Here is a 25,328-nt window from a genome sequence, read left to right as displayed (position 1 = left end):
ATGTTGCAAGTACACATTTCTATTGTGGGATATAAGACATTGTTACTTCTGGGTGAAGGTGGAATATAAATTGGTATGAGTTGGTAAATTGTACTTCAAAGTGTAAATTTTAGGGATTTTATACATGCTATGTCATTTTATAAAAATGAGTTAATCCTTTTCTTTATCAGATGGAATTACCATGTGGATTGACAAACCTTGGTAACACTTGTTACATGAATGCCACAGTTCAGTGTATTCGTTCCGTGCCTGAACTCAAAGATGCCCTTAAAAGGTAAGACAGAAGAGAAATGCTGTAATCCTGTTGGTAGGTAAGGGAGGTTCACATTTGGGTGAGTAGTGTTTAGTGTATCATTGTGTGTATAGTTTTTTTAGCAGCTTTATTTGAGATGCTCATTTATTGTACAGTTCATCTGTTTAAAGTATTTGATTAAATGGTCTTTATTATATTCACAAGATTGTACAGCCATTATCACAGTCTAATTTTAGATTCTTTTCTTCCTTCCTGAAAGAAACCTATTCCTGAGCAGTCACTCCTTTTACCTTTCCCACCTCCAGCTCTAGGCAACCATTTATCTACTTTCTGTATTATCCATTTGCCTATTCTGGACATTTGATATAAATGGAATCATACAGTAAGTAATTTTTTGTGACTGGTTTCTTTTACTTAGCATAATATATTTTCTGGGTTTATTCATATTGTAGTATATGTCAGTACTTCATTCCTTTTTATGGCTGAATATTCAGCTCTATGGACATACCATATTATGTTAATCTGTTCATCTGTTGATAAACATTTGATTAGTTTCCATTTTGAGGCTGTTATAATAATGTTACCTACCATGAACATTCAGGGAGAGGTTGTTGTGCAGACCAGTTTTCATTTCTTTTGATTATGAGTGGATTACTTGGTCATGTAGTAACTCTTCATTAAACAGCATTTTGAGGAACTGCCAAACTGCTTGGCACCATTTTCTCTTCTGACCAGCAATGTAAGAGAGTTCCAGTTGCTCCACCTCCATGCCAGTCTTTTTATTCAAATGTCTTTGATTATAGTCATCCTAAATGTGAAATGGTATCTCATTGTAGTTGTTGTTTGTAATTACCTAATGACTCGTGATGATCATCTTTTCATGTATTTATTGGCTTGTATATCTTCTTTGGAGAAACGTCTGTTCAAATTCTTTGCCTGTGTTTTATTTTTTTTAACTCTAATCTTTTTTTTAAATGTTTATTTTTGAGAGAGAGCGAGAGTGCGTGTGTGCGTGCATACATGGGAAGGGGAGGGGCAGAGAGAGAGGGAGACCGAAGATCTGAAGCTGGCTCTGTGCTGACAGCAGTGAGCCCCACATGAGGCTCACAAATAGCGAGATCATGACCTGAGCTGAGTTGGACACTCAACCCAGGTGCCCCCTTTGCCTGTGTTTTAAATGGTTTGTCTTTTGATTGTTCAGTTACAAGTGTGTAAGTTATATGTTCTGGATGTAAGTCCTTTTTCAGATAATTTGCAGATATTTTCTTTCATTTTGTGAGTTGTCTTCACTTTCTTGATGTTACTGTTTTGTAACACAAGAGGTTTTAATTTTGATGTAGTTTAATTTTGTGTGTGTGTGTGTGTGTGTGTGTGTGTGTGTGTGTGTGTTTGTGTGTATCTTACATATGAAACAGTTGCCTAATCCTAGGTCACAAATATTTAATCCTATATTTTAAGAGCTTCATAATTTTAACTCTTAAATTTAGGTCTCTAATCTATTTTTAGTTAATTTTTATGTATGGTGGGAAGTTGGTATCTCATTCTTGTGCAAATGGATATCCTGTTTTTTGAGTTCCATTTGCTGAAGACTCTTTCCTTGATGAATTGCCCTAGCACCTTTATTGAAAATCAGTTGACCATGATGTATGTAATAAGATTTATTTCAGAACTCTCAGTTCTAGTCTAGAAATAAATACCTTTATTTGTATTGATTTGTCCTTATGCTGGTGAATAATTTTTATACCACTATAGAAAAGAAAAAAGAGTAAACAGTTACCTGTGTTTTGACAGCCTGTGAAATAGTCTGTAAATGAAGATCCTTTCTCCTCACTGAATATAAATGTATAACTTAAAAAATAGGTCACTTAATTCTCACTAAATTTATTACAACTGTCTTGGTATATACATTGCTGCTTGTTAATGTAGGATAGAATTCTAAATTGTAATTTGAATTCTTAGCCAGCTTTATGAATGTTGATTTTTTTTTTCTTCTTCTTCTTTTTTCCTTAGTGGCTTGTGAAATGGTTTGATAGAGCTGGGCAATAGAGAGGAGAGAGGATTATACAGAAACCTGAGAGTAACAGAAGGTTTTCTAAATTTCTCTGAAGTGAATTCTTGTCAGGTATTTATGAAGTTGTCTAGCTTATAGCTGGTGTAGTTATTAGTGAACAAGACATAGTACCTATCTTCCAGGCACTTAGAGTCTTGATTGAGAAAGTCTGCCATGTTTGGTACTGTTTCAGAACTGCTTTGATGGGAAATGTTAAATTCAGAGTGCTTTTTCCCCAGAGGTTTGTAGTTACTTTTCCACTATTTTTGTGTGCCCACAGATATGAGAGATCTAATATCAGTTTCATTTCTTATTCTTTTCTGTTAATAATTTTTAAGGTTTTCTTTTTCTTTTTGTTTTTCAGAGTTTTCTAATAGGGTAGGTGTGGGGTTTTATTTACCTTATTTAGTGCTGAGTGAGTTTTAGTGTAAGGACTCTTGTCCTAAACTTTGGACATTCTTGGCTGTTATTTCTTCAGATAGTTTCTCCTTTGTTTTATCTGGCTTCCCTTATATTCAGAATAATAGTTTCTGGATCTGTTTTTCATGTCTCTTTTTTTTTCTGCACTTCTGATTTTTTATTTTATGTGCTGTCTTCTGGGAGAGTGCCTCAGTTCTATTTTACATTTCACTGATGTATGCATTAGCTTTGTTTCACAGTTGCTTATCACAACTTTCTTTTCTTTAATCTCATGTTCTTAATTTTGGATATGAATTCTGCTTTTCTTTCTTCGAGGCTCTGAAGTATTCTTATTTCAAGGTCTTTTTCCCCCCCCTTGTTTGGACCTTTTTAATTTAAACTCTGTTCTCCTTAGATGTAAGGATTGATCTCTCGTTTGTGTCGAGATTGTGTAGTTATCTTATGCACCCATGTTCTCTTGCTTATGTTTCATTTGCAAATGAGCTGAATGAGCAGCTTATTGGGCAGCTCTCTGCCCTAAAAACTGGCTACTGGGAGCAGACTTGCCTTACTTCAAGACTTCTTTGTATTTTGTTCATCTCGGATATCTTCCAGGCTCTATTCCAAGGAGAAGTCCTTCATGTTTTGGGGTTATTTCTCTGAGTTTTATATAAGCAGGGGAGATTTCATTCTGTTGATTTCAGTTTTCTTGACCAGATGAAATACTTTTTGAATGCTAAGTTTTTACAGGAGGTCAGAAGCCTTTGTACTTAACTAACTTACTACAAGAGGACATGGATGGGGTTGTATGTCTTTGGAAAAATGGCACTCACTGATAAAATAGGAATGAAAGAAGAGAGAGAAACTTCCATGGGAGGTGTTTTAAAACTGGCAGTCTGAAGCTCATCCTTAAATACTTAAGAATTTTTATTTGGCAGGTTCTGGGGAGTGAGAAGTATATATTGCTAAAGGGTAGAAGGGAAATAGACTGGGTTAGTTGAAGAGGCAATGAGGGCCAAGAACCAGAGCTACAGGTAGAACCTAGTTTGCTTGATGTTCCTCATTAGTGGAACCTCGTGATAAGTAGGAATTCTAAATTTAGAACTTGAAAAGTATAATATAAAAAATTACCCTTAAATTCTATGAGCTACTTACAAAAGACTGTATCACATGGCCATATTTTTATCTTACTGGAGATTGGCAAGACATGTCTTGGTAAGTACCACATAGTTTTTTTTCATTAGCAGTTACTAGGTTGATATTTTACTTACATTTTACTTATATTTTCAAAGTTGTATAGGAATGATCTATTCTTTTTTTTAAATTTTTTAAATCTTTATTTTTGAGAAAGAGACAGAGTGTGAGCAGGGGAGGAGCAGAGAGAGAGGGAGACAGAGAATCTGAAGCAGGCTCCAGGTCCCGAGCCGTCAGCACAGAGCCCAACGTGGGGCTCGGACTTGTCAATCATGAGATCATGACCTGAGCCGAAGTTGGATGCTCAACCGACTGAGCCACCCAGGGGCCCCAGGAATGATCTATTCTTAATAGAACTTAACTATAAAATTGGCTGGACCAAACCTTTTTTTTTTTGGGGGGGGGGCATTTTAAATGTACATTTTCTGTGTCTTTTGGGTAAGTTTTGGTAATATATGTTTTCCTATGAATTTGTCCTTATGTCTTTAAGATATTTTAGTGTAAGAATTATCTATTTTTGGACCTGTATTTCCCCTCATTTTCATTTTTATTTGTTATGTATTTTTTCCCTTGATTATCTTGCCAGAGGTTTGTATATTTTATTTTTCAAAGAATCAGCTGTTAGATTTATTCAGTCACTTTTTTTGATTGTCTGATTCATCCTACTTTTCTTTGTATTAACTTATTTCTATTTTCCTTTGGCTTGTTTTATTTTCTGATTTCTTAAGTTGTACGCTTAGATCATTTATTCTTGTGTAGTAATGAAAGTATGGTATTTAGTTCTGAGTTTTGGTTGCTGTTCTCTATTCATTAGATGAGGCTGTTCACATGTTTTTGAAAAAAAAAAAAACAACTATAAAATCTTCCTTTTGACTCTGAATTCATTTATAACTATTAAATTTTAACATACAGAAAAGTATATGAATGAATTATCTCCATGAACACATCTGTGTAACCAACACAGACAAACAGAATCTCATCAGCCTCTAAATATTCCCTCGTGACTCTCCCTTCCTGATGGCTGCCTCTACTTTGTGTTCAGAATAGTTAATGATAATGTGACTTCTAACCTCATGGATTAACTTTGCCTATTTGGAACTCTTTATAAGCAGAAACATGGATTGTGTTCATTTGGGTCTGGCTTATTAGTTTTGGCTTAACCTTGTGTGTGTGGTTGTAGTTTATGATGTTCATGCTGTGTACTATGCCACTGTATGGATCTACTACACAATATCTATTTTTCTGTTGATGCATGTTTGGGGTTAGCTGATGTATGATTGATTCTTGTATTTCACAGATGATAGAAAAGTCAAACCTCCTTTTTTTTTTTTTTTTTTTTTTTTTTTGTAGGTGATAAAGTATAAAGTATAATAGACTGAAGCTTATTAATTACATTTGGATTTTCTATATCATGTAGTGTTTTTTTTAAAATTTTTTTAACATTTATTATTGAAAGACAGAGAGAGACAGAGCGTGAGCAGGGGAGGGGCAGAGAGAGAGGGAGACACAGAATCTGAAGCAGGCTTCAGGCTCTAAACTGTCAGCACAGAGCCTGAGGCAGGGCTGGAACCCACAAACCGCGAGATCATGACCTGAGCCGAGGTCGGACACTTAACCGGCTGAGCCACCCAGGCACCCCTCATTTGTTGTTTTTTTTTAAATTTATTGACTTGGTAAAGACTTTCTTAGAAAAGGTACTCTTTTATTGTTTATCTTCTGTAAATCCTCTTAGTGTTTCTGTTACATCTCTCTGTACTCTTGGCAGTTTTTCCTTTTATTTTCTAACAGTTTTTCTTTGTAAAGTTCAACTGTTATTTGGCTTATTGGATGGTTTTACCTTAATTAGGAATTAAACGTTTTCTTGGTAGGGGCCCCTGGGTGGCTCAGTCCATTAAGTGTCTGACTTCAGCTTAGGTCATGATCTCATGGTTCATGAGTTCTAGCCCCACATCGGGCTCTGTGCTTACAGCTCAGAGGCTGCAGCCTGCCTCAGGTTTTGTGTCTCCCTCTCTCTGTCCCTCCTCTGCTCATGCTCATGCTTTGTCTCTCTCTCAAAAATAAATAAACATCAAAAAAATTTTTTTTTAATTTTTTATTTATTTATTTTTTTTGGTATAATGAGAGGTTTGTGTGGGGAGATAGTATTAAATTATGCTTTTCCTATTCTTAGTGAGTTAAAAGATAATTCATTAGTATAGCCTTTGCCATAAATGTAGGGATAGTTAGTTAGCAATGTTGTCCTGTAACTAGAAGTAAAATTCACTAACAACATGTTGTTATAAACTTCACTGATGTTTTGGGATACACTTGCTTTATTAGTACATTAACTTCAGAAGTGCCTTTTAAGAAGTTACAAACTAAGAGGGAAGCTATTATGATTTTCACTTTTTATTTTTTATTTATTTATTTATTTATTTATTTATTTTATTAAATTTTTTTTTTTTAACGTTTATTTATTTTTGAGACAGAGACAAAGCATGAACAGGGGAGGGTCAGAGAGAGGGAGACCCAGAATCTGAAACAGGTTCCAGGCTCCGAGCTGTCAGCACAGAGCCTGACGCGGGAATGGGGGAGGGTCAGAGAGAGGGAGACCCAGAATCTGAAACAGGTTCCAGGCTCCGAGCTGTCAGCACAGAGCCTGACGCGGGGCTCGAACTCACAGACCGTGAGATCATGACCTGGGCCAAAGTCGGCCGCTTAACCGACTGAGCCACCCAGGCGCCCCTGATTTTCACTTTTTAAAATGAATATATATAATTCAGACATTGTTATGAATTGTGTACTGAAAAACTTAAAAACTTGAGTCATAGCAATTTCCAAAATATCTAAATTAACAACTTTTCAGTTGGATATGATTTGACATTTTCTGTGACCTCTTTGATTGTTTACATAAGCACAGACATTTTTTTACTTTATTTTTTTATTTTAGAGAAAGTACGCACGCGAGCATGGGAGGGGGCAGAGGGGGTAGAGATAGAGAGAGAAAGAAAGAAAAAGAAAGAAAGGGAAAATCTTAATCAGTCTCCATGTTCAGCATGGAGCCTGACATAGGACTCGATCCCATAACCCTGGGATCAGCCAAAATCAAGTCAGATGGGTCAACCGAATGAGAGACCCAGGCGCCCCAAAGTTTTTTTTATTTTTAAATAGAAATGTAATTTACATGGAGTAAATATCTTGTGTTTGGTGTGATCAGTTTTGATAAATGCAAATATCTGTAACCCATTTTACAAATTACAGAACATTTCCCTCATCCCAGGAAGTTTCTATATTTCTACCTTTTCCTAGTCCTCATTCCCACCCACTACCCAACTCTGCAAGCAGCTACTGATCTCATATTAGTTTTGTGCATTCAGGAACTTAAATGTACAGAATGTATTTTTGGTTTGGCTTAGTTTAGTTAGCATAGTTTTTGAAATTCATCCATGTTACTGATGGTATTGATAGTTCTTATGGCTCTACATTCTTGCCAATCTTGGTTGATATCATTCTTTTTCATTTTAGTCCCTTCAGTGGGTGTGTGGTACATGAACATAGTTTTTTAATCATAGTGAATAGGCAGTCATTCTCTTGCCCCTCGGTGTTTGATATATGAATGATCATTTCTGATTCTGTGTCATAAGATGTATGAATAAATACTAGTTTATTTCCTTTGAATGGCCAGTCCTTTGTGCTGTTATAAATTAACTGAGAATTATAAATTGAAAGTGAATTTAGAAATTATTTAATAGCAACACCTCATTTTATAGGTAAGCAGACAGACTTGAAAATTAAAGGGACTTATTTATTGTTACATAGAAAGTTAATGCTGAATGTAGGTATATTGACTTTGATTTAATGTTTTTGATGTAATGCTTTTTTTTGTTATTTCTGAAGTTGTGTTTTATTTTCTTTGTAATAATGGATATTATACTTGTACTTTTTTGTTTTGCAGTGTTTTCAGGAAATTTTTTTTTTTTTTAATTTTTTAAGTTTATTTATTTTGAGATAGAGGAGAGAATTCCAAGCAGGCTATGCACTGTCAACGCTGAGCTCAACATGGGGCTCAAAACTCACAAAATGTGAGATCATGAGCTGAGCCAAAACTAAAAGTTGGTCGCTTAACGGACTGAGCCACTAGGTGCCCCGGGAAATGTTTTTTTTAAAAGTAATTGTTGGCAGGGAGGGGCGCCTGGGTGGCTCCGTTGGTTAAGCATTGGACTTCTGCTCAGTTCATGATCTCACGGTTTGTGAGTTCAAACCCCGCATTGGGCTCTGTGCTGGCAGCTGAGAACCTGGAGCCTGCTTTGGATTCTGGGTCTCCCTCTCTGTCTGCCCCTCCCCTGCTCATGCTTTGTCTCTCTCTCTCTGTCTCAGAAATAAACATTAAAATAAATAAATAAATAAATAAAGTGTTAAGAGAAAGAATTTAAAAGTAGTCTTCATTCATCTAATTCTTTTTTTCTTTAAAACAAACATTAAAAAAAGTTTTTTTTTTATTTTTTTATTTTTGAGATAGAGATAAGAGCATGAGCTGAGGGGAGGGGCAGAGAGAGGAGACACAGAATCTGAAGCAGGCTCCAGGCTCTGAGAGGTCAGCACAGAGCCTGACGTGGGTCTTGAACCCACAAACTATGAGAGCATGACTGGAGCTGAAGTCAGATGCTTAACTCAATGAGCCACCCAGGCACCCCTTTTTTTCCCTTTTTGAAATGTTTATTTTGGGAGCAGTGCATAGGGGAGGGGCAGGGAGAGGGGGGGAGAGAGAATCCCAAGCAGGCTCTATGCTGTCAGCACAGAGCCTGGTGGAGGGCTTGATATCATGAACCGTGAGATCATGACCTGAGCCAAAACCAAGAGTCAGAGGCTCAACTGACTGAGCCACCCAGGCACCCCCCTAAATTCCCTTTTTTCTTAGTGTTCCTTTTTGTACATATAATTGTTAATGTAACAAGACCAAAAGAGGAGGAAATATAAAGGTGGGAACAACTCTGATAAACTTGCAGTTGAAGGTGTCATAAGCTCTTTTAACTAGTTTCTTCTCATTTGAGTTTCCGAATGAATCGAATCCTATTTAATTCTGCCTAATGTTCCTAGGTATGCAGGTGCCTTGAGAGCTTCAGGGGAAATGGCTTCAGCACAGTACATTACTGCAGGTCGGTATCTTAAAACTCCTTTTTTGAGAGGGCAGTGTAGTATTCAATAAGTTATTTTTCACTCAGTTTGTTTAGTAGCTTTCAATTTAAAAAATTGTTTTGTAAAACCTTGTCTCATTAAAATCGGAGTACTTATACTTACATTTTATTTTATTATCCAAATTATAAACCTTTGATGTCTGTCTTTTCTCACTAAGAGTCTTTCGGTTTTTTGGATTAAATTTAATTTTGGCTTTAGGTTCTATTAGTAAGATCTATCTCTGAGGATAGCAAGAGGTAGGTTTTATTATAGTTGATGCAGTCATTACAAGAGAGTCTAATGTTAGTGTAAGGAAGTGGTATATGAAATATGAGGAGAAACAAATTCTTAAAGCATGGGAATAACATTTCTTCATTACATGAGACCATGTATTCTGTCTCCATTCATTTTGGGACAGTTTTACAAGTGAATACTTTCTTAAGTCATTGGGTTAGATTGATAAGGTATTCTTATGGCTGTGCCTTTTTGTTTGTAACAGCTTTAACTAGATACAATTCCCATACCATACAATTTATGCACTTAAAGTGCACAATTCGTTGTCTTTTAGTATACTCAGGGTTGTGCAGCCATCACCACAGGTCCATTTTAGAACATTTCATCGCTTTGAAAAAGAAGCTCTGTAACCTTTCACAGTCACCCTGTTTTCCGCTCTCCACCCCCAGCCCTGTACAGCCACTCACCTACTGTCAGTCTCCATAAATTTGCCTATTCTGGACTTTTGACAAAAATGGAATTTACAATATGTGGTCTTTTTAGAGAGGCTTCTTTCACTATTTTCAAGGTTCATCCAGATTGTAGTATGTATGAGTGCTTGATTCCTTATTGCTGAAAAAGATTCTGTTGTAGGCATATATTGTATTTCCTTTGTCCTTTTATCAATGATAGACATTTGGGTGGTTTCCGCTTTTGACTATTGTAGTATTGCTATTGTAAGTATTGCTAAAAACTTGTTCAAGGATTTCTGTGGACATGTTTTTATTTCTCTTGGGTATATATCTGTGAGTGGAATTGCTGGGTCGTATGGTAACTATACTTTAACCTTTTGAGGAATGCCAGACTGTTTTCCAAAGCAGCTGCATCATTTTATATTTCTCCCAGCATGAATAAGGGTTCCCATTTCTTTGTATTGTTGCTAATACTTGGTATTGTCTGTTTTTGATTATAGCTAGCCTAGGGGTGTGAAGTGGTATCTCATTGTGGTCAGCTGTTAATTTGTAATACTATAAAAACAGTATGTTTCTTTGTGTCATTTGTAGTTAGAGGTTTTTCCTTCGACCATTTTTTTTCCTGAAAGATTTATTGGAAGTTTTTAATGAGAAAAATATGATCATTTATATCTAGTTTACTTGTTTGCTTTTGTATCTAAGAGTAGCTTGGAATTTCAGCAACTTCTCCAGTATCCTCTAAGAGGCTTGTAGTATTGAGGAGATGAAAGATACTGTTTTTCATTTTTAAATTTTATTTTGTGCTAATTTTTTTAAATGTTTATTTTTAAAAGAGACCGAGTGTGTGCAGGGGAGGGGCAGAGAGAGAGGGAGACAAAGATTCTGAAGCAGGCTCCAGGCTATAACATGTTAGCGCAGAGCCTGACACAGGGCTCAGACTCAGAGCCACGAGATCATGACCTGAGCCAATATCAGGCGCTTAACCACCTGAGCCACCAGGTGCCCCTGTGCTAATTTTTTAAAATGTTTATTTATTTATTTTGAGAAAGAGCGTGTGTGAGCAGGGGAGGGCCAGAGAGAGAGGAGGGAGTGAGAAGCCCAAGCAGGCTCCTCACTGTCAGCACAGAGCCCGATATGGGGCTCGAACCCATGAAATGTGAGATCATGACCTGAGCTGAAACCAAGAGTCAGATGCTTAACTGACTGAGCCACCCAGGCACCCCTGTTTTGTGCTAAATTTAAATTTACAGAACAGTTACAAGAATTCACCAGTTATTAACTTTTTGTCCTACCTAGATACCTGGCTCATCATTCTCTGTAACCATGTTCTTTTTTTTTTTTTTTTTTTTGAACCTTCAAGAGTAAGGTATAGACGTTACAGTTTATTCCTGAATACTTCAGTATGTATTTCCCAAGAATAAGGACATTCATAATCACAAGACAATTACCATTTTTCAAAATCTAGGGGTTTAACATGGATGAAGTACTCTAAAATACAGATTACTTAAATTTCGGCAGTTGATCCAGTATTGCCATTATAAAGTTCTTTGCTTTGGGAGCCAGTTTGGGATCATACATTGTATTCAATTTTCATGTTTTACTAGTCTCTTTTAATGTATAGTGCATTTTTGATCTTTTTCTTTCAAACTAATGAAATACTTTGAGATGCTCTGTTTATGGTATATATTAAATCTTAAACCATTGTTTATTTTGAGTAATGTGTACTTTAAAGTGTGCTATAATTTAGATTTTTTCTTTTAAAAATCATTAGCTTGGTAGTGATGCTTAATTTTTGCTGTCTCTTGGAAAAACATTTTTAAACACCACGTTGTTTTATTCGGGAACATTTTATTGCACACTGGCTTTGTGCTTAGTATTTTCTGGGCTTCGGTTTGTATATACTAATGGTAGATAACATTTCACATGTTAGTTAACGAAACGAGTCAAGATAGGCTAGACTAGCATTTTGCTGTACATGAAGTAAGAAGGGCAAGGTATGATAGCCAGGGAGTCAGCAGAGCAGGAGTATTCTGAACTCCCAGAGCAGGGCTCAGTCTGCCATGACCATGAGATTTTATGAAAGTGAAAGAGGATAGCAGAGGAAAGATTTTGAAGAAGGCAAATTAGTTTTGGTTCTTAGTAGAGTTAGGATGTATGTTAAACATATTTTATTTAATGTTTAGGAGTTAAGTAGTTGGGAGCTAAGTACGGGCTTAAGGGGAGGTCGGTTGGGAGTGGTGGCCTGACAGTGGCATAGTACCAAAACAGTAACATCAGCCTGTTTGATCCCTAGACAAAGGTTATGTGTTCTCTGTGTTGAATGAATATACCGTGCTTTGTTTTGGAAGACAAAGGCTGGCAAGGAGAGAGAGACAGAGGGGCAGGGCTCAGAAGTTGTTTATAGTTAGTGCATTATAAAGTCTTCGGGTCAATTCTTTAAGATTTAAAAACAAATCTTTTTCTTATTGGGAATCTGAAAACTACAAAAAGAGTAGATATACTTAAAAGTACTCAGCAGTTTTGTGTTTTTATTAATCTAGAATTAATTTATAGTAACATGTATTAAATGTGTCACTGTTTTACTAAAGCAGTGTTTGCTTTGCTTTTTAAGCCCTTAGAGATTTGTTTGATTCCATGGATAAAACGTCTTCTAGTATTCCACCTATTATCCTACTGCAGTTTTTACACATGGCTTTCCCACAGTTTGCGGAGAAGGGTGAACAAGGACAGTATCTTCAACAGGTAAACAGGGCAAGGTTCTGGGGTTTTCATTGTGTAAATGTAAAACTTAGGTGTTATACACTTACCATATTTATTTGCATTTCCAAATACACTCCAGTTATCAGTCCTCTCTGGTTCATACTATCATCTTTTGCCTGGAGTGGTCTGGTAATTGATCATCTCACTTCTGCTTTTGTCCGTCTTTTTGCGGGTTTCTCCACACAACCTTTTAGAGTCCTTAAACTGTTACTAAGGAATAATCCTTGGTCCCTTGTTGATTGCCTCTTAGTGATTTTCTATCCCAGTCCTGAATAATCTTATTCCTGGCTACCTCCCTGAGCTCATCATGTACCACTCTCACCCTTGCTTACTTTGGCTCTCCTGTACACTCACTGGCTTCCTTGCTATTTTTTAAACCCTCCACATACCCTCTTTCTGCAGGGTCTTTGCTCTTCTTTCTTTAGCTTACAGATAAGTGCATGGCTTGCTTCCTCATATTGTTTGGGTCTTCCGGCTCAAATGTCAAGGCATCAGAGAAGCTTTCTTGACTATCCTATTGAAATAGCACACTTCCTTTCACCTCATCACTTTCTGCTCCCATATTTTTTTTTTTTCTTCATAACTTCTCTTTAGGTGAATTTATGTTATATGTTATTTATATCCCCCTTGAGAACTTCCTTCTGTTTTGGTCACGGCTGTGTTTATTCTTAGTGTCTAAAACAGTGTTTAGCATAAGGAAGAGATCAGTGAACCTCTCTTGAATGAATGAATGTTCTGGAATTCTTTGCTTTGAAGATCATATAATATCTCATTTGACTTAATATTTTAAATAAAATAGCTTTATTTCCCTTCCCTAAGGAAACAGTACTTCTTTTGGAAGACTCTTATGGGTAAAACGCTGTCACAGCCAGGATTATTTACTGTGTCATTTTTAAATTACAGGATGCTAATGAATGTTGGATACAAATGATGCGAGTATTGCAACAGAAATTGGAAGCTATAGAAGATGATTCTGTTAAAGAGGTGATTGAAATCTATTTGTGCTTATAGACTTTCATTATACCTTGATTTCCCCCTACTCACCAATCCCAAAGGCTTGAAATAAATTCATCTTAATAGATACACATGTACTTGAATACTTTAACATGCTCAGTCTGTAGTTGGAATTTGAAAGCTTGCATTTGACACTTGAATTCAGTGTATTATTTATTAAACATAGAAGATATTATTGAGCATCTGTAGTCTTTTGGTGATGTTTTTTGAATAGAAGGATTTTACAGAAGGGGCTTACATTTTAAAAAGCTTAAATATGTATTTACTAAATTGGATTATGAGGGAAGAAATACACATTAGTATCTATATAAAGTAAATTTGGAATTTTTGTTTTAATTTTTGCAGACAGATTCTTCATCTGCATCAGCAGTGACACCTTCTAAAAAGAAAAGCTTAATTGATCAGTTCTTCGGAGTTGAGTTTGAAACTACGTATCCTTATGAGCCAAGATTTGTAGAGGCTGTACTCATAACTTACTAGAAGTAGATGGGTATCAGTAGCATTGTTGACTGATTGGAGTGGTGGGTGGGGTATGAAAAATTCTTCAGAGGCTTTATGCCTGAAAAATATGGTGAAACTTAGGAATTTGGAAAAATATACCCATTAGAGTAATCCTAATGTTTAGGTAAGTATATACTTTAATAAGGATATTCATTATTTTTTCCTAAGAATATCTTTAGCGGAGTCAACCTCATTAATTCACTTCATAGGGAATTTTTTTTTTTTTTTTTTACTTCATAGGGAATTAATTTTTTAAATGTATGAAACAATGTATCAGCCAAATTGTATACATGAGATTGAGCCAATAAAACATGAATTCATGAATTTAGGGAAGGCCTATTTTCTAGGTCATGGGTAGAAGCTTAAAGATTTCTGTTTATGTACCTTAGTGTTAAAACCATTCAATACTATGAGTACCAATGTATATTTGTTGAGAGTTTATCCTTTTATACACTCATTACTCATATTGTTGGTAAGTGAATGGAGCACTTTTAAGTATGTTGAAATGAATCTACTTGGAAACCAAAATGTTTTAAATACCAGTGTATGATGCTATTTTTTTTAAATTCCAGTATAGTTATAACATACAATGTTATATTAGTTTCAAGTGTATAATATAGTGATTCAGCAGTTCTACACATTACTCAGTGCTCATTTTCCTATTTCACCCACCTCCCCTCTAGTAACCATCAGTTTGTTCTCTATAGCTAAGAAGAGTCTGTTTCTTGGTTTGTCTCTTTGTTCATTTGATTTTGTTTCTTAAATTCCACGAGTGAAATCAAACAGTATGTGTCTTTTTCAGATTAACTTATTTCACTTAACGTAATACCCTCTAGCTCCATTCAGTTGTTGCAGATTGCAAGATATCAGTCTTTTTTTTTTTTGTGGCTGAATAATATTCCATTGTGTATATATAACACATCTTTATCCATTCATCCATCAACGGACACTTGGGCTGTTTCCATAACTTGGCTATTGTAAATAATGCAATAAACATGGGGGTGCCTATATGTCTTTTCAAATTAGCGTTTCCATATTCTGTGGATAAATACCTAGTAGTGGAATTCCTGGATCATATGGTTGTTCTGTACTGTGTTCCACAGTGGCTGCACCTCTTTGCATTTCCACCAGCAGTTCATGAGAGTTCCTTTTTCTCCACATTCTTGCCAGCACTTGTCATTTTAGCCATTCTGACAGATGTGAGGTGATATTGTGGGTTTGATTTGCATTCTCCTGATGATTAGTGATGCTGAACATCTTTTTTTGTGTTGGCTGTCTGTATATCTGCTTTGGAGAAATGTCTATGTCTTCTGCCCATTTTTAATTGAATTATTATTATTTTTTGGTGTTGTATAAGTTCTTTATATGTTTTGGATACTAACCCTTTATTGGATATGTCATTTGCAAATAGTGATGCTATTAATTTTAATAGCATTAGGATAATTTATTATATTCAGGATTATGTAACAAAGTGAATGCCTGTTGGTATATTCCTTATCTTATTTCTCAAGCATGAAATGTACAGAATCTGAAGAAGAAGAAGTCACTAAAGGGAAGGAAAATCAGCTTCAGCTTAGCTGTTTTATCAATCAAGAAGTCAAGTATCTTTTTACAGGACTTAAATTGGTAAGTTCAGTTACAGTTGATCTTAATTGTAAATGGATTCTCTATTTGCAGATACACCTACTTAACTAAAATTTATTTATACCTCTAATATCAATACTTGTGGTGCTTTCATAGTCATTTGTAGACATGTTCCATAGTGGCAAAAATTTTGAGTTAATGGACTCAGTCTCACCTGAGGTCCAAAAAGGTGATGCTCTGTCTTCTAGTTTCAACTCATGAAACAAGCAAGTGTCCTTTTGCAGTAATTTTAGTACCACAAATTTTTTTTTTTTTTTGCATTTTGTGCTTTTTGTTGGTGATTTGCTGTTTAGAGTGGCCTTGAGCCAAAGTGCTGAAGTGCTGTCTAGTGTTCTGAGGCCAAGAAGACTGTGTGTGAATGTTTGTTAGATAAGCCTTAAGGAGAAAACAATGTTTGTTAGATAAGCTTTGTTCAGGGATGAATTAGAGTGTAGTTGGCTGTGAAGACGATAATGTGTCAACATATCATTTAATGGAAACACACATAACCACAAGGTTGTGTATTATGTGCATGATAGGTTGACAAAAATGTTGTGACCAGAGGCTTGTAGGAGGCCTCTGAGGGTATTATGATGAGGGTGTATTAGTAATGATGAGTATAAACTGGGATTTTCCTGTTCAAATCAGGCCATGTGGGTCCTCTGCCACTGCACCAGTATTACAGTTGAGGCCCCAGAATGTAAGTGACTTAATTGGTTTGTGGCAGAGCCGGGTCTAGAACTTGATACTGTCATTATCCAGTTAGTACTCTTTCACCGTTTCCATATTATAGAATGTATTCTTTAATGAGAAGATTGAAAAAATTTAACAGTTTTGCTTGCTAATTTACTACTTTGGTTTGGTTTGGTTTGGGAAATACGTACATGTCTTGAAGATAGGCAATGAATTGAGGCAGGGATTGCATTAATAAACAAGATCATTTGTCATCAGGGAGTTCCCATCTATAGTTTGGGATAAGATTGGCTAGGAAAGGGGTTGGTAAATGTGGACATAAGAGGCAAATAGTAATATTCTCTGCTCTGTGATACTGAAGGGGAGTTGTAATGAGGCCTAATGGCTTTTAAGAGAAGTTTATTTTAAAAGCTTACAAATAATAGCTAACTCCTAAGAGTCCTATAATAAATCATGATGTGCAAGTTTCAAGGCATCAAATGAAGTATAAATGTAATTGGGGAGTGTAGAAGGGAATGGAATGTTTTGGCAGGAACTCTCCAGGACAAAATTTTCTTCATAATTTTATAAAATTCTGGAAAAGCTAAATGTGCTTGGCTCTTCTAGATGATAGTGGATTGATAATTGATATAGCTTACCTGATGAATAACATCATGCCAGATATGCTTTCTTGAAAAGCATGTATTTTTCAGATACTGTATTGTCTTGCCCATTTTTATAATAATTTCTAAAAAATGTGTATTTATTTATTGAGAGAGAGAGAGGCAGAGAGAGGGAGACAGAATTCCAAGCAGGCTTCGCACTACCAGCACAGAGCCCGACACAGGGCTCAAACCCACGAACCATGAGATCATGATCTGAGCTGAAATTGAGAGTCAGACGCTTAACCAACTGAGCCACTCAGGCGCCCCATGTTGCCTGTTTTTTAGATGCTTTATTATCATTTGTTCTGATTATTCTAGAGTAATTTGGCTCCATATTTCTTTACCATTTTTGCTGATGAACAAACTTGCTTAAGTGTTAAAAAGCTACAAGGTGATTCCTTTTGTAATATGATTAGTAATGTTTAAAAATTAAGAAAATATTTTATATAAGTAATTTTATAGTAAACATTAACAGTAAATTGTTTTAACTTAAATGTCTTGGATATTAAATGTTCTTATGAAGCAGAGCACATTAGTGTTTTTTTGATATGAAAAATAATAGTAGCTAATGTTTATTGAACATAGAATATATGCCAAATGGTTGTGCATGTTTTTTACACATTCTGACTCATGTAATTCTAACAGCACTATGATATATATGTGGTTGTTGTTATCATTTCCATATGATGTGCAGAGGGGTAACTGCCTTGCTGAGCATCACATAGGCTGTAAGAAATGGAAAAGCAGACATGATGGTTAAGATATGTAAAGTGGCTTTCCACATATGTTAGATTAACGGGTTTTCTCTGTGATGACTTTTCTCATTTAATAGTAATTGGTTCTGGAAGGTTTTTATACATAAAGCATAAAGAACAAGGATTCTCTACATTTTCTTAATTGTCCTTTAATAGTATTCTGATTGTATGTAGACAGAAGCCATAAAAGGCTTTTTTATATTATATAAAATACAGTGTAAACTCAGAATATGAGCAACATTTGGGTCACAATTTAAAAACTTCAAACGTTATTTACATTCTGAGGAGTTCACACTAGTGTAAATTATTTGATGCCTTTTCAGAACTGAACCAAATCTAAAGGCCTTCGTACATTGTCTTCATTTAGATGATTTTTCGGTGGTATAAATCCATGTTCATATGTTGTCTAACAGAATTAAAAGTAGATTCCAGGGATGCCTGGCTGGCATGTGATTCTTTTTTTTTTTTTTTTTTTTTTTTAGGGGCACCTGGGTGGCTCAGTCGGTTGGGCGTCCGACTTCGGCTCAGGTCATGATCTCCCGCTCTGTGAGTTCTAGCCCCGCGTCGGGCTCTGTCCTGACAGCTCAGAGCCTGGAGCCTGCTTCGGATTCTGTGTCTCCTCTCTGGCCCTCTCCCGTTCATGCTCTGTCTCTCTCTGTCTCAAAAATAAAAGAAAAATAAATGTTTAAAAAAAAAATTAAAAAAAAAATTTTTTTTAACATTTGTTTATTATTGAGAGACAGAGTGTGAGCAGGGGAGGGGCAGAGAGGGAGACACAGAATCTGAAGCAGCCTCCAGGCCCTGAGCTATCAGCACAGAGCCCGACGTGGGGCTTGAACTCACAAACTGCGAGATCATGACCTGAGCCGAAGTCGTACGCTTAACCGACTGAACCACCCAGTCACCCCTGGCATGTGATTCTGGATCCCCAAGGTCACGAGTTCAAGCCCCACTTTGGGCATAGAACTTATTTAAAAAAAAAAAAGTGTGATTCTATATTGCAGAAAAAAAATTTTAAAACTAAAAATGTTTGGTCTTCTGTTATATTCCTTTTTTTTTTTTTTTTTTGTAGCGACTTCAGGAAGAAATCACCAAACAGTCTCCGACATTGCAAAGAAATGCTTTATACATCAAATCTGTAAGTTGTGCATTCCTTTTGAAATTGAATCCATTTTGATGAAAGGTTTCCAGTTAATTAATGTTACCCAGTCTTTGTACCAAACCAAGGAATTAAAAACTTGTGTTATTTGCATGTGATAGGATTTATTTTTTCTCCTCAGTCCAAGATCAGCCGACTACCTGCTTACTTGACTATTCAGATGGTTCGATTTTTTTATAAAGAGAAGGAATCTGTGAATGCTAAAGTTCTTAAGGTTAGTAATGAGCTTCAGTATAATAAAATATTGTAATTCTTTGATAGAAATCCCTAACTTAAAGGTTTCTTTATTCCTTTAGGGATAAACTTCAAAATACTGTAAGGGAAGTTATTAACATTAGATAAGTGGTTCTTAATTAACCAAGACTGTGTATTGGAATTATCTCTTGTCCTTTTTCTTAAAAAAATTTTTTTTGTGTGTTTATTTATATTTTTGAGGGAGAGAGAGACAGAGCGTGAGTGTGGGAGGGGCAGAAAGAGAGGGAGACACAGAATTGAAGCAGGCTCCAGGCTCTGAGCTGTCAGCACAGAGCCCGACACGGGGCTTGAACCCGTGAACCTCGAGATCATGACCTGAGCCGAAGTTGGACACTCAACCGCCTGAGCCACCCAAGCGCCCCTATCCTTTTTCTTTTAAATCATTCATACACATGCCTGATTTTTACCACCAGCACCCTCAGCATTTGATTAAGTAGGCCCTGAGGTCTTACAATTTTTTGAAAGATTCCCAGTTAATTCTGATGGTTGCCCTTCACTCTCCCAGAAACACTGCTCTAGAGCAGATCCTCAACTCCATAGATACTGACCCAGCAGTATTATAACACACTACACTCTCTAGTGCAGTAATTATAATCTCTTCAGTAAGAGCCAGCCTTAAGAACTGTTTTATGGAACGGTAGCTCTGCTACATATCCACAGTCCTTGATCCTTGGGAGACAGCTGAAATTCTTAATACAATTTTAGATATACTTAGTGTTACATGATAGGGTCAAATGTAGTTGGAAGTATTTACTAGTGTTAACTATAAATATGTATTAATATTTAGTTATTAAACTGTACCACTTATTTCTGTGTAAAGGAGTATTTCAAGTTACAAAGAGTCATTAAGTGACCCCATTTGTAACTTGATTTCCATTGTCCGTTATAAGTGTCAATTATTTTCACAGCAACTGATCTATTTTTTTTTTTTTTTTAAGTTTATTTTGAGAGAGCAAGAGCACGCACAAAGCAGGGGAGGGGCAGAGAGAGAGAGAGAGGGAGAAACACAATCAAAGCGGGCTCTAGGCTCTGAGCTGTCAGCGTAGAACCCGATGTAGGGCTCAAATCCACAAATCGTGAGATTATAACCTGAGCTGAAGTTGGACGCTTAACTGACTGAGCCGTCCAGGTGCCCCTGATCTAATGTTTTTGAAATGCGTCTTTTGTCATGTAAATTTTGGTAACTCCTCTGTGGTTAATGTTATGGGTTAGAATATTGGGGGAAAAAAGTGAAAAATTTTTTTTTACCTTAAAAAGTTAGGACCCGGGTGCCTGGCTGGCTCAGTTGGTAGAGCATGTGACTCTTGATTTTAGCATCCTGCATTCAAGCCCCAAGTTAGGCATGGAGCCTATTTAAAAAGGAAAATTAGGACCAGATTGAAAATAAGCACTGTGATGTTTTCAGCTGCATAGGTTTGCAAGTGATTTTTATAAATTTTATTTTCAACTTCTTTTGATTATGAAAGTACTACTATAAAAGTGTTAATAGATATTTTTAGTAACTACTTTTATAAGTGTGTTTACACATTTTTTTTCTTGGTTTTGTATATAGGATGTTAAATTTCCTCTTATGTTGGACGTGTACGAACTATGTACACCAGAACTTCAGGAGAAAATGGTCTCTTTTCGATCAAAATTCAAGGATCTAGAAGATAAAAAAGTGAATCAGCAGCCAAAGACAGTAGGTTCTTATTGCTGATTTTCTCATTTTAATATTTTAATCTTTAATCTGTTCAACAATTACTTTGTTATCGTTAATCTCTTAGTAGAAATGGATGAACCTCTATTTTCTCTATTCACAAAAGTTTTGGGTATATTTTAGTGTAAGAAAAAGAACTCTAGTTATGGTGTATGGGCCCTTTATGGTAGAATAAGCCCTAATATTTATTTTTTCCCTGTAATATGTAGCTTAAGCTTAAAGTTCTTTTATCACCTCAAAGTACTTTACATAAAATCTTGCCTAGTGTTTTTAGTGTATTTTATTGTTTTCCTTGTAAGTCATGGAATTATCTCTATTTTAAGATGGAATTCATGTTGTAGAGTATCGGCTCATTTATGCCTACTGTGACAACTAAGTTGTATCTTTTAGGTGCTGCTGGTGTGCCTGCCTTTAACTGCTAAAATCACAATCTTAGGAGAGTTTGTATTTAATAAGTTGTATCATTTTAGGTTCAGATAAGGTACAGCTGAACTGTGTGTTGGATTCTTTTTTTTTTTTTTTTTTTTTCATTATGAAAAACATCTTTCCTGGTAACGAGATATTTCTAGTGTGATATTGTATATCAAGTTTAAAATTAAATTCTTCTACAAATTACTACTGTATGTGTATTAAATGCTTTTATTTTTAAACACGAAGCTTTATTTTGAGATAATTGTAGAATCACATGCAGTTAAAAGAAGTAATACGAAGAGATCCAAATACCTTTTACCAAGTTTCCCCTGTGGTAACATCTTTCAAAATGATAATACAGTATCATAACCTGGAAATTGACATTAATACAGTCTAGATGCAGTACATTTTCATCAACCAAAGTTTCTGCATACTTGCCCCCTTGTGGCCAAGCCCACTTTCCCTTGGCCCCTACCTCCTCAATTCCTGGCAACTGTTGACTTTTCTCCATTCCTGTAATTTTGTCTTTTCAAGATCATTATATAAATGGAATCATGTAGTATGTAACCTTTGAGATTTTCTTTTCTCAGCATAATTCTTTGGAAATTAGTCCAGGTCATTTTGTAGAGTTGCTGAAGAGTATTCCATGGTATGCGTATACCACAGTTTAACTATTGATAGCTGGGTTGTTTATTGTGAATAAAGCTACCATAAGCATTCATGTACCAGTTTCAGTGTGAAGATAAATTTTCATTTCTCTAGGAGTAATTACCCAGGAGCACAGTTGCTGGATTGCATGGTAGTTGTACATTTAGTTTTTTAAGAAACTCAAATGTTTTCCCTAGAGGCTGTACCATTTTAGATGCCTATCAATAGCATATGACTGATCCACTTTCTGCAGTCTTGCCAGAATTTGGTGGTGTCACTATTCTTTATTTTAGCCATTTGTATAGGTTTGCAGCGATACCTCATTGTGGCTTTTAATTTGCATTTTCCTAAGGGCTGAATTTATTTGCTATCTGTATTTCCTCTTTGGTGAAATGTCTTTTCATGTCTTCTCATTTTCTAATTGTGCTATTTTTTACTCTTGAATTTTGAGAGTTCTTTATGTATAGGTGTGTGGTGTGTGTGTGTGTGTGTGTGTGTATGTTTAAAAAAAAATTTTTTTTTTAACATTTATTTTTGAGAGAGGGAGAGACAGTAAGTGGGGGAGGGGCAGAGAGAGGGGGACACAAAATCCAAAGCAGGCTCCAGGCTCTGAGCTGTCAGCACAGAGCCCAACGCAGGGCTCAGAAATCACAAACTGCAAGATCATGACCTGAACTGAAGTCAGATGCTCAACTGAGCCACCCAGGTGCCCTGTATATATGGTTTTTAATGTTTACTTATTTATTTTGAGAGAGGGAGCACAAGCAGAGCAGAGGCAGATGGAGAGAGGGGGGAGTGAGAATCCCAAGCAGGCTCTGCGCTGTCAGTACAGAGCCTGATTTGGGGCTCGATCTCATGAATCATGAGATCATGACCTGAGACGAAATCAAGAGTCAGACGCTTAACTGACTGAACCACCCAGACGCTCTGGGAGTTCTTTATATTATAGATATGAATCGTTTGTCAGATACATGGCTTCCAAAATTTTCTCCCTCCCTTTAGCTATGATAAATATTCCATGGGTACTTGAAAAACAATTTGCATTCTGTTGTTGAATGGAATGTGTTCTTTGGATGTTGATTAGATTCAGTTGGTTGATGGTGATGTTGCATGTTCCTATAATCTTGCTGTTTTTCTATCGAGCTGTTCTGTCAGTTTTGCGAGAGGAGTGGGGGAGTTTCTATCAATTGTTGAGAGTGAGGAAGCTAAAATTGTGGTTTTATGTGTTTCTCCATTCAGTTCTGTCAGCTTTTGATGTGCAGGTTTTGTAGCTCTGTTATTTGGTGCCTGCACCTTTAGGATTGCTAAGTATTCTTGGTGGAGTGACCCCTTTATATTATGCACTGTCACTTTCTGCCCCTGGTAATTTTCTTTGCTCTGAAGTCTACTTTATCTGACAGTACTATTGCCACCGTTGCTTTGTTTTTGTTAATGTTTGCATGATATCTTTTCTTTTACTTTAAATTTGCCTATATAGTTATATTTGAGGAGTTTCTTGTAGACACCATAGAGTTAGTTGGCTCATGTTTTTTTAAGACACTCTGTTAATCTCTTCTTATTGGTATATTTAGACCATTTACATTAAAACATTTTTTTAAAGTTTATTTTTGAGAGAGAGCACAAGCACAGGGGAGGGGCAGAGAGAGAGAGGGAGACAGAGGATCTGAGCAGGCTCTGTTGTCATGCAGAGCCTAATGCAGGACTCGAACTCACTAACTGTGAGTTCATGACCTGAGCCAAAGTCTGACGCTTAACCGACTGAGCCACCCAGCCGCCTCTAGACCATTTACATTGAATATAATTATTGATTTCTTAAATCTGTTATGTTTTGCTTTCTCTTTGTTCTGTTTTTCATTTCCCTATATTGCCTTGTGGTTACTTGAACATATGATAGATTTCTAATTTAGCTATAACTTAAAAAATGATTTTCTTTCTATAGCTTTTCCTATAGTTACTCTCAATATTAAATTTTAATTATATTAAAAGGAATGGTTGACCTAATTGCCACTTTTTTGTTGTAGGGTCCTTTGACTTCTTGTTGTTCCACCTATCTTTAAACTGCTTGCATTGTGTTCATTAGCATTACAGTTTTCAAGAAATGTGTGTCCATATGCCTAGATAAATTTAATTTTTGTATTACACACTGAAATGGGCTGAGGCAGGGAGAGTTCCCACTAGGAACCTTTGTCTAAAGTAGTAAATCCTGTGTTTCGATATTAGGTAAATATTTGCTGAATTAAAGAGCTTAGTTCATTTAAACTAAGATTCAGTTCATTTGAGCAGGTGATCATGTCTTAGTAGCTTTAATGTTGCAGCAATTTGACTTTCCTGTTTTACTGATATAACCTTTTTTTTTTCTTATCCTATGTGGTTTGATAGTATTTTGATTAAAATATAGACTTGGGTTTTCCTTCTCTGTTCTAGAACAGTTTATCTGTACTGCTCTATTCACTGCTGTGCTCTAGGTTTAGTGGCTTATAGTTGGTCAGAGGGTCTGTTACTATACATACAAGATTGTATTGTTGGAGTGTAGATTCTTTGGGTTTACAGTTTTATGTTAACTATAATTATATCGTTTTAGTAAATTGTAAGGTAGATGACATTTTGTCTTTGTTTTGTATTGTAGTCAGTAAATATTTGTGGAAATGAATACTTATTGGAGAATATAAATTTTATTTCCAGTATCATGATTTAAAGTTAAATTTTTTTCTCCTCAGAGTGACAAAAAGAGTAGTCCCCAGAAAGAAGTTAAATATGAACCTTTTTCTTTTGCTGATGGTAAGTGGAAAAAATAACTTCAGTTGAGTTACTGTGTTGTGTGTGTGTGTGTGTGTGTGTGTGTGTGTGTGTGTGTTGAAGGTAAAATTCCACTTAGGAATTTTTTCAGATAGCATGCTTTAAAAAAAGTCAGATTTCTTAAAATATAATGTGCCTTAAACACAGTAAAAATCAGTCTTTTGGCATTAGTTCTGTGAATACTACCATACTTCATAAAATATCTTTCATAAATCCTTAATTTTGAACAGTAGTGTCTTACTGAATTCTAATAATAGAGTAGTACTTCTCTAGACTAACCACCAGACTTCTTGCTTGCTTACCTAGCTTGAGAAAGCACCTATTCATTGTCTAATGTTGGATTTACGTTTTTTTAGATATTGGCTCCAATAATTGTGGATACTATGATTTGCAAGCAGTGTTAACACATCAGGGAAGGTCTAGCTCTTCAGGCCATTATGTGTCATGGGTAAAAAGGAAACAAGGTAAGGATTGTTGTTGTTTTTTTTGTTTTCCCAGTTGTTAATTATGTTAACAGTTTATTTAGTACAAATTTTGTAACCCAGTGGTTTTTAAACTTTTTGGTTTTAGAACCCTTTTATATTCTTAATTTTTGAGGTCCACAAAGAGCTTTTGCTTTTAAGGATTCTCCTAA

The 25,328-nt window shown here is 35.8% G+C and overlaps 1 protein-coding gene across 1 annotated transcript in view; it reads left to right on the top strand.

Moving 5' to 3' along the window:
• USP14 (ubiquitin specific peptidase 14) overlaps nucleotides 1–25,328 on the top strand; it is a 50,212-nt gene that overhangs the window by 23,199 nt on the left and 1,685 nt on the right. The window contains exons 5-15 of the mRNA XM_042909959.1: nucleotides 171–274; nucleotides 8,973–9,031; nucleotides 12,348–12,478; nucleotides 13,400–13,480; nucleotides 13,856–13,941; nucleotides 15,523–15,637; nucleotides 18,799–18,864; nucleotides 19,007–19,099; nucleotides 20,693–20,821; nucleotides 24,616–24,676; nucleotides 25,051–25,158. Coding sequence (XP_042765893.1) covers nucleotides 171–274; nucleotides 8,973–9,031; nucleotides 12,348–12,478; nucleotides 13,400–13,480; nucleotides 13,856–13,941; nucleotides 15,523–15,637; nucleotides 18,799–18,864; nucleotides 19,007–19,099; nucleotides 20,693–20,821; nucleotides 24,616–24,676; nucleotides 25,051–25,158 — 1,033 coding nt within the window. The remainder of the gene's footprint in view (nucleotides 1–170; nucleotides 275–8,972; nucleotides 9,032–12,347; nucleotides 12,479–13,399; nucleotides 13,481–13,855; nucleotides 13,942–15,522; nucleotides 15,638–18,798; nucleotides 18,865–19,006; nucleotides 19,100–20,692; nucleotides 20,822–24,615; nucleotides 24,677–25,050; nucleotides 25,159–25,328) is intronic.

Source organism: Panthera leo, chromosome D3 (assembly GCF_018350215.1).
Source record: "Panthera leo isolate Ple1 chromosome D3, P.leo_Ple1_pat1.1, whole genome shotgun sequence".
Classification (NCBI taxonomy): Eukaryota; Metazoa; Chordata; class Mammalia; order Carnivora; family Felidae; genus Panthera; species Panthera leo.
This window is presented reverse-complemented; position numbering and strand designations above follow the sequence as displayed.